The 10,524-nt window shown below is 37.1% G+C and overlaps 1 protein-coding gene across 3 annotated transcripts in view; it reads right to left on the bottom strand.

Moving 5' to 3' along the window:
• LOC107591833 (protein sidekick-1-like) overlaps positions 1–10,524 on the bottom strand; it is a 368,532-nt gene that overhangs the window by 186,473 nt on the left and 171,535 nt on the right. For all 3 annotated transcript variants that reach the window (XM_016281108.1, XM_016281124.1, XM_016281117.1), the window contains exons 3-4: positions 8,302–8,408; positions 2,256–2,403 (exon numbers count right to left, since the gene is read on the bottom strand). In XM_016281108.1, coding sequence (XP_016136594.1) covers positions 2,256–2,403; positions 8,302–8,408 — 255 coding nt within the window. The remainder of the gene's footprint in view (positions 1–2,255; positions 2,404–8,301; positions 8,409–10,524) is intronic.

A 10,524-nucleotide genomic window follows, 5' to 3' on the forward strand; every position in this document is an offset into this window, starting at 1 on the left:
ACATCACATCCAATAGTGCACTAATGGGCTTGGCTGGATGTATGATTGCTTGATATTACTCTACCATCCTCTGGGCTGGGTGAGCTTCTGGGTTCGAGTCTGGATGCCTTAGACACCAGCTGGGCTTCGTACAGGGTCAAAGCAGCAGCGCTGTCTGGGAAGACCGCCAGGCTCCCAAAGGTACAGATTCCCTCAGTTGCATATATGCGGCAGTGAACATTGTCAGCAGCAGTGGCATATTGGTCCAATTATCGAGCTGGCGTGTAGCCAACCACCTTATCTACATCTACGAAGAGCCCATATATATCCACCTTCCAACATGTCTTTCAATCGAATGCACAATTTTACTTCAGAAGAACACATAAGATATATGTGCAAAACTACATATGTTCAAAATCTGTTGGTCTGGGAGTCGTTTTCCTTGTTGACAGTTCTTCACTTTCCAGAAAGTTCCCTTAAAGCAAGTCGGTTCACTGGCCGGCCATTTTCGGAAAAGCCCTGCTGCGGCTTTTACTGAAGTACCGAGATTTCCAGTTCATGGGGAAAGTATTGCCATTTATGTAACTGTTTCTTGAAATTACATTTAAATAAAATATTTCACACCAGGAACAAAATCCAGTTACAATGGTGTCATAAATTGTGCTTCTTAAGTTCAAGTCATTAAAAAAAAAAAAAAATCATTCTTGTCCAGCTAATGCAAATTGAATAACCAGACGATTGACTCTTTATCCATAAAGCAGGACTTTCATTCCTGCCGAATACCATAGTGAGTTTACATTTTCTCATATTTTAAATATATACAGACACACACATACATGAGTCAAGCAGTGCCATGAACCATCGTTCTGCCCTTTAAATTGTTACAGTGTAAATACATCAAAAGCTTTTAAACGTCCTCAAGTAAGATTTTTAGATGTTTTTGAAAGAAGACTCTTATGCTCACCCAAGCTTGCATTTATTTGATCAAAAATACAGTAAAAACAGTGATATTATGAAATATTTCTATTTTAATATACTTTAAAATTTAATTTACTCCTGTGATGCAAAGCTGAATTTTCAGTATCATTGCTCCAGTCATCATTGTCAGGTGATCCTTCAGAAATCATTCTAATATGCTGATTTGCTGCTCAAAAAATATTTCTTCTATGTGCAAACATTATGCTGTTTAATATTTTTGTGGAATAGAACAGAATATTTTTGATGAATAGAAAGTTCAAAAGAACAGCATTTATAAAACAGATTTTTAGCAACATTATAAAAGTCTTTAATATCACTTTTGATAAATTCAATGCTTCCTTCCTACATAAAAGTCTTAATTTCTTTCAAAAAACAAAACTAATTTCTTACTGACCTCAATGGGCAGGGCAAACTGATCATGATAGATTAGCATTTACACAACAAATGTGATTTGGTCCCATGCGTATTTGACTACTTATGAGGCATGACTGATTGAATCACACATGGTGATAGGTTGTCCACATGTGATTAGATCAACGAGATGTATAATAATTCCAGGTGTAAATAGAATCACAGAACCACGACCACCGTTCTACAGCTCACTTTGTGTTTTTTCATTGAAAATAAAACTGCCTGAACGTCGACCTAACTAATCAATCCAAGCCCGAAGCCAAACGGAACGAATGCAAATCAATACTACCGGAGTCTATTTCTAAATTTACCTGCGTTAGCCTGCTTACTTTTCAATTACACCTTCTACCGAAATCAACTGCAATTCTCAAATGGGCACACCGTTGTATGCGTGGAGTGAAAGGTGAGTCAATAGATGTGTTTCAGTGGTGGAGTTTTATTTGGGTCTCGTCGGAATTAAAGACACTTGACTGATAACGGCGAATCGGATCAGCCTCGTCGATCTCAGCCTGGGAGAGCTGCTAATTAGAAAAAGGCAATGAAGAACTACCGTAGCAAGATTAAAGAAAGGCTGAGAACAGGCATTCATTGTTCTTCTGTGACAAGGCAGTGGGAGAACCATACTCATGCACACACTCAAAGAAAGCCGTGCACAGTATCCATGTCTTCTGCATCACTGGCTGAAGTGTCTCTCTGTTTTTTCCCAACATTTTCCAGTGTAGGTCGCCATAAGTGGATGCCCAAAGGGATTAAGAGTGAACACTGAAGGTAATTACATCTCTTACGTGAACCCAAAGCCATAGGGACCTGTGCTGGGTCACCCAGAACTTTCCCAATGAGCAGGAGTTCAGGTTTAAAGACTAGACAAGCAATTAAGCTCTACTTACACTCTGTTGCTGGGAATGATCTTGAAGCCGTCCCTGAACCATGTCACCTGTGGCCGCGGGAAGCAACTGACCGCTGGGAAGTTTAGGATGGCGGCCCGTCCCTGTGTCACTGTCTTTCTTTGGTCATTGTCGATAAAGTCGCCCATATCTGTGAGAAGAAAGCCAAGGATCTTATTACAAAATGGGTGAACTCGTTTTCACGAAACAGAGCAACCCTGATGATACATTCAGGAGGCTTTTGGGTACAAATTGCAGAGGTATTCAATCAGAAACATTTATTCAAACATTTATTCATGGTGCACAGCACCACAAGATTGCATCACCATGCAGAATAAAAGAACGTCTAGCACATTGTGCTTTGAATTTGGTGACAATTCCAGAGGTGCAGTTTTCACATCGATTTAAAGTGTTTAGAAGTTCTAATTTCTGGTTTTAAAAAGCCGAAAACCAACTGCAGCAAGTAAACAATACCCCTAAACTGGCAAAACTTCCACTGACCTGCCAGATTTTTTGAAAAAACAGTTAGAACTACTGTGTGAATGTCATGAATGAAAAAAATTATATGTATATAATGGGTCCCCGTCCACTTCTAAGATTGTTCTACCACTCTTCTGGGAATTGCCTTAAAAGGACTATGTTGCTAAAATTACACACTTCACCTAACAAGCAATCTTGTCTGCTGGTTTGGTTTGGGTAAATGAGGAAAGATGTTGTAGGGTATCAGACCGAATCAGACAATTTAAGATTTGATCAAGAACGTAGTTGAAACACGAGGAGCTGGTTAAAACTTGGACCATGTGCCTGATGAGACAACATTTTGACTTATGAATTGGGAGGAGGAAATATACAACACCCCAGCAAAGACGCTATCTATTTGGTCAAGGCACCATTTGGGATGTGTCCAAAAGCCCAGTTTAAATACTCAGGACACCATCAAATCAGCCCTTCTTTGCTCGCTCTTTTTTCACCTCTTGCTTTTTAGTCATAGCTTTAAGCTATGCTTTTTAGTCATGCTTCTTTAGCTTTTTGAGCGTGCTCTGGCTTACACGCCAGCTCCTCCAAAACCATGAGGAGAAACGCCAACTAGTCTCGTCAAACTTTACTTCTATTCCTTTACTTTAGCTCTTTTCTTTTCCGTTGAGAGTTTTGTGTTCTGAGTTAAGTTTTGCCTAACGCCGTGTCTCCGAAAGAGTGCCGTCTAAAACTTCAACTTCAACCACAACTCTGCGTCGTCAGCCAACGCCCAACCACTGGCTTCCCAAGACTGAACTTCCAGCCTTTTCCGTGTTTCGTGTTCTGAGTTAAGTTTTGCCTAACGCCGTGTCTCCGAAAGAGTGCCGTCTAAAACTTCAACTTCAACCACAACTCTGCGTCGTCAGCCAACGCCCAACCACTGGCTTCCCCAAGACTGAACTTCCAGCCAATCAGCGACCTGTTCTGCAAGGACCCCAACAAAGGGAACCCCGTACAGGCAACGCAACGCAAGTACCTCCAGATCCTAGCTCAACTGGTGCATTTAATATAAATTTTAACCTCATTGAGGAACTCAATGCGAGGGTTAATTAAGTGATTGATGGTTGTTCAGATCTTGTTCACATATTGCTGTAAACTTGGGATTTCACATTTTCATTCTCTTAAACTAATTATTTCCTCACTTTCTCTCTTTCTACAACTACAACATGTGAATGCGTGTGTTAGATTAGTATATATGTCTTAGATTTATCTAAAAGCCTTATTTATATTGAAAAGAGAAGTATCTTGTGTTTTGTGCTTACAAGTTAATGTCTTAAACTGCCGATCTTGCTACTGTGCTAATTAATAGTGTTTTCACTATATAATGGATATTAATATCCATTGCAGAATTGATGTTATAGGGCTCGTTCAATGAATCGCTGGCCGTCTCAGTGATCAGCCATAAAACAGTGATTCTGTCCAAATTCCCTTTAAAATCTTAAATGATTCCCTTTGAGCTAAATTGACCTGTTTCCCTTACAATGTCATTTCAGATGATCTTAAAATAATTATTTCTCTTATTATCACTAGCATGAACATGGCCTATTTTATGATAACTCCATCATGGCTGAATGTTTCTCTGAGTTAAAATGTTGAAGCATCTAGAACTGTCAGTCTGGGTCAATGTGATCCTTTAGAGCATGTTTTAAATGCTAGAGTAAAGGTCCAAGCCTAAAAACTCAGTTTTTCTACCACAGCCATCTTCCTCATTCAGTGTAAATCCTACCTTATTCAAAACATAACTGGCAACCTTTAAGAGGTATCACTCAGGTCTTCACATGTAAGTGCAAGAAAGAGAATCTGCTTTTTTCCCCCTTTTCCCATGCATTTACTAGGAGTTTTCAAGCTTCAAGCACCATAAAAGTATTATATATATATATTTATATACACATATATATATATATATATATCAGTGGCATTCTGTCCATGTAAGCTGCGAATGCTCCGCATACCCAGGCCATTTGAGAGAATAAGATCACGGGACATAAGTGATTATAGATGATTATAAGTTGATCCCTTGTCATTTGAAATGTAACTTAAAGCGTAAAGAGTTATGAATAAGTACATAAAATGATTTATTTGCCAAACGGCAGTAATTTTCTTTAAATCTACCAGCTACGGTTGCTTCCGGGCGAGCGGATTCTCCTCAGCTTTCTCGCCTCCGCTCTATTGCTATGACTTGTCAGGATTGTAGCACGTTCTCAGTGTTTTGCTGGTCTGCGGCTGATTTCATGCACAAGGTAAGCTGTCCGCGAAGCGTTCGGCCAAGTGGAAAAATGTGCTGTTGCTGTCAGATCTCGATTGCCGAAAATCACATTGTGTTTGATGCAAAACCAACTCGACTAAATCAAAAGAAAAAAACACTAACTGTATATTTTTTTTTCTCAAGCAAAGCAAATGTTAAAAGTCCACTGAAAACACATCTTCTTACATTTTTGGTCATAGACAACGTATGTTGAAGATATACGTTATTGTCAATGTTATTGCCCAAGTATTAAGTAAATTTTTTTTTAAAAAATTATAAAAACTATATAAAATTTTAATAATAACAAACATCCTATTGTTCCCTTTGTATGCTCGTGTCACTTACAGTTAAAGTCCTTCTCTGATTTTATTGTTGTTTGCAAGGTTGCAACGTTACTGTGACCGAGAGCCACGGGAACGGAGCGAGTCCGGTGGAGTACATGCTAATGCACGACACCTGCGCCACTCACCGGTCTCGAGTCCCATGGAGGAGCTCCGGAAGGATAAAAGGAGGAGTGACGACAGTGTTGGGGGAGAGAGGACCAGGCCTGGATTTTATTTTGTGGTTCTGTTTGTGTTTATTTTGTGTTAATTTTATTATTAAAGTTTTCTTTGAATGTTCACCGGTTCCCGCCTCCTTCTTCCCGATCTACAAACTGTGTTGCAGTTACTTTGCAATATTTTAAATATTTTGGGGTATTTTGCATGGTCTGTTATTGGAGTAGTGTCACCCGGGTGGGAGTTTTAACTCCTATTCACTTGGAATAAAAAAAGAATTTAGGCAGATGCAGAGACATATAGACCGGGGGAATCCCCCCATCTCCCCACCCTCTGATTACATATCATAACATAACTACGTGTAAACGTTATTTGGCGGTTTTTACTTGGAAAACCAGCTATATTTTTATAGCATTTGAATAACAATGGATAAAGCTGAAACGATAGAAGAAGGATTGGAGATGAATTTCATTTACAAATAAGGTAGGAAACCTGCCACAGTGTTTTTTATTTGTCATCTGTGATCCCTTTTGAGTGTTCTAAAAGCCGATTGGGTGGGGGGGGTCTTATCACTCAGCATACACGGTTAAAAAGTCACCGCTCGCCACTGATATACAGTGTATATGTATATTTTTATTATTATTTATTTAGTCATTTAGCAGACGCTTTTATCCAAAGCGACTTACAAATGAGGACAACAGAAGCAATCAATTGTAGTATTAAAACAACTAAAAACAGATCCAAAACTAAAAGCTAAGGCTCTGCATTCTTCTCATCTTGCATTATCAGATGATATTATACACATTCATCAGAGCCTTTATAAACTTTGGGAACTTATACCATGAAAATAATTATTCTCTTCTCTCTTTTTTTCAGTGTCAATTGCCGTCTGATTGTTGTAAGTGAAAATACTTTTTATTATTATTTATTTAGTCATTTAGCAGACGCTTTTATCCAAAGCGACTTACAAATGAGGACAACAGAAGCAATCAATTGTAGTATTAAAACAACTAAAAACAGATCCAAAACTAAAAGCTAAAACTTTATAAATACTACTTATACACATTTTAAAAATAAAGAAAATTAAAAATTACAAATGCATAAAACTAAATTTCAAAACTTAACATTTAAATGAAAAACTAAAAATAAAGCTAAAAACAATTCAAAATATTAAAGAAAAAAGGTATAAGAGTATAATAATGATTCTAATATAACATTAAGCCAAAATACCAAAAAAACAACTACATATATAAGCAATTTGAGCAATGTCACACTCGTTGCAGTGAGATATGGTTGTATATCAGCATGGTATACCAGCCATAGGTAATTACAATGTGCTGATATACAGCCATCACATGGCTAAGAGTGTGATATTGTGTTTATACAACAGTTCGATGGCACAAGTGTGTAAATAAAAAAGAGACAACAAGGAAGTGTCTTTAAAAATCCTCTTTTGTGCGGAACTACTTTCTTCCACCACGGATTAAAATCTCAGTTTGATAGTTTAACAGCTGAGCCCAAGCCTCCGTTACTAAATCAAAAACGTCACTTTAGAACTAGTAATGAAGGAATGTTGAGTTACTTAATTGAAAGCTTATTGTAGAACTGTATTAAAAGCTCACTGTATTATGTAGAGTAGTATGAGAGAGATGGACTGAGCGAGTGTGATTACCTGCATCTGATACAGCATTCATTCTTCAGCTCAAAATCTCCTATTTACAATAAAACATTAGTTTGAACGTCCGATCAGAAAAGCAATATCTTTGTCGTACTCTCCTTTCATCTGTTAAGGGTGATTTCCGATGACAGCGCTGCTCAGTGCATTTATTGGCTATGTCTTACAAGCTGTTGTTGAAAGTTAAAATAACTTCCTTGTTTACAACAGCGTTTCAGTCTCTTTCAATATAAAAATCTTTACTGCTGATTAACTCATAAAAACAGTCTCTTTTCGCCATCTAATGGTGGGATAATGTAACTAAAATCACCATCACGAACATACACAGTTTCCCAATACTAAATACTATTACAAAATACTACTATTATTTGAATAGTAATATAATAATTGAATAATAATATTTAATAAACAACAACAACAGCCATCATAAAAGTTGCTAGGCAATTCAGTCAAAAGTACAAAGGCAGCGCTCTGATATACCACAATAAAGATTTATAAAATATAATGTTATGAGACTTTGCCCTCAGCCAAAAACTATTTACTCTGGAACAAATAATAGATTCATGAAACTAAAGACTGCCGTTAGATTTACCCTAAACGAAATATATTTAACAACTATAGAGACATCAGAGGCAGTGGCGAATTCCAGAAGATATGGCAGAGTTGAGGCTGCTCTCGGTGGATTCATGAGCGCTGAACAAATTTTCAATTAGATGTTATCTTAACAAACTGCATATCTGAAGTCTAAACAAATACATTCTCACCTAATAAACTGTTAAAACTACATTCCGTGACACAAAAACATTATCATTTATAAAATTATAGTGGATTTGGGCATCCGCCATGACACTCACTGTGAGAAATACTGCAAGCGGAGTGATACAAATGGTGAAATGGTTAGAGTTCTGTTATCACTAGAATATCGCACCACTGGAAAAGGCTTTCAGCCAATCAGATTCCATGAACAGAAAGAATAAATATATATATATATATATACAGTTATTTTAAATTGTAATAATAAAAACCCCAGGTGTGTGTGTGTATAGTCATACAATATCGTAGAACAGGAACAGACTAAAATTCAAAGCTCTGATCTGATCTAACACATCAACTCACATGCCACTTGTATCTCGGCTCTTCTCTGAAGCAGAGCGCCCATCCTGTTTCTCACCATACACTGATAAACACCCATATTGGAGCGCTGGAGAGAGGATATGGTGTACCTAAGAGAGAGAAACAGAATCAACAACTTTAATTCATATCCCAGGATGATAAAAAAAAGCAGGAAAAATAACAGTTCCCTGCTATTTGCCAACAAATTCAAGAATTTTTGACTCAGATTTGTTCCCATTTAGAGAGGTTGGGTTTAAAAGGTTCACCCTCATAGTCACAACTATCCTTTTTTTTGCCAGCTCGCACATTAGCATGAACAGAGCACATCAAAACGGCACACAGGAACTTCTCTCCATGCCCAGCTATGATGACGAATATCAGATTTCAGCCAAAAGGCCACTTCAACCAAAAGGAGAGGTGGCGAACATTGGGGCATTAAAATCAGTTGGCATTTTCGAATACGGTGAATACATGACTAATGCGCTGTTGCTCACTACTTAGCCGAATCTGTTTACGTCTCTGAAAATGCCATCCGGTGGGTTTGTGCATCTCAGTGGTGGTTTTCTTCCATCGCAGGAACTCGATAGCAATACCGCGGCGGCTCTGAGCATGCTGTTTAGGTGATGAAAGATAATAAGAAAAGCAATACCAATTAGAGCAAACCAGTTCTATAGATGGACAAAATGTAGAAACACTTGACACAGGAAAGCGCAAAGATGCAAAACACCTACTTTAGCACGAATACGACTCCTAAATGGAAGATAAATCAAAACATCTAATGTAAAATCTGACATTAACTGTGAATCAGGTGTCGGCTGTGTATTTCAGGTAACGAATGGAAGCATTATTAGTCTCCGAAGAGAGCCAGGCAGCGCTGCAGACTCCTCTATTACGACAGAAGGAACCCATAGGGCCAATTCTTCAGCACCTTTAACACGTTTGAGGAAATGCTGAGTGCTACAGAGACTGTATGCTGATTAAAAAAGGTCAGGCTAAGAGGCTATCATTACTGAGAAATTAAACATAAGGAATGGAGAGACCTCAACTAGGAAATTATATCGTTGATTAAATGTACTACTGTATAAACTAGAGGAATCTCTCTCTCTAGAAAGAAAAAAACTTAATTAAAAATCATTTGAATGCGCTTCACTTATAGTAGTTTCATTTTTTATTAAAGGCACGTTCCAGGTTCAATTCAAGTTAAGCTCAGTCGACAGCATCTTTCACAGAAAATAATGTCGACTCGTCTCTCAGTTTGTAAAAGCAAACAAAAACTGCGTCGACAGTAATCTGATTACAATGGAAGTCTATGGGGAAGGCATTGCATTAAAATAAACATTAAAATACTGCTTCAACCGACTTAACATGAGTACGTATTTAAAGAAGATTCATTTGAACATGAACACAGCTAGAATAATAGTCCCACTGCTAATAGGATAATTTAGACAACTTTTGACATTTTTGGGGGGTATTTTCTCAGTTATGTTTTTTTTTAAACGATCACAAGAATATGCAAACAATAACACCTACTGTACTATCCAATCGATTCCTGATGGACAAAATCAAGTCCCGTCCTACACTTTTTTGTTAGATAAGACATTTCACTTGTATATACACGTCACAACAGCGAAGAAAAGACAGTCGCAATTTCAGTTTCATCACACTATAAAATATTCCATTCACAAGTTATACTTAACTTCGTTTTTCACATTGACTTTCATGATTTCACACTTTTGTTTACAGTAGACCTTCACAATTAAAATTACTTTCATATTTTAATATTGAACATGTAGGACAAAGGTAAAACAATAAAATCTATAACAGGATTTTGAAATGCAGTGGCATCAAAAATAAATGAAGGCCTGTTTCAAGTTTCCAAGCCAGTTTTAAAAAAGAAACTCTAAATCTGTTTGTTTTGAGGAAAATAATAGAGCTGAAGAACAACCTTTGTACGGAAGAGTGAAAGTAAGTGCTTTAACAAAAACACAAACTTCATATTTTGAGAGGTTAAATTCTTCTAAACGCCTTACCCAACATGATTTTTGATAATTAGATTCTATGAAATTTAGGAAATTATATTCTATGGTAATCTATAGATCTTAAATTGATTTGAACATTACTTTCCCATTGGAAAAATGTAACACTTTTATATATATATATATATATATATATATATATATATACATATATATATATTAGAGCCCGACCGATATGGGTTTTTTGGGG

Source organism: Sinocyclocheilus grahami, unplaced genomic scaffold (genome assembly GCF_001515645.1).
Source record: "Sinocyclocheilus grahami isolate Dianchi unplaced genomic scaffold, SAMN03320097.WGS_v1.1 scaffold9.1, whole genome shotgun sequence".
NCBI lineage: Eukaryota > Metazoa > Chordata > Actinopteri > Cypriniformes > Cyprinidae > Sinocyclocheilus > Sinocyclocheilus grahami.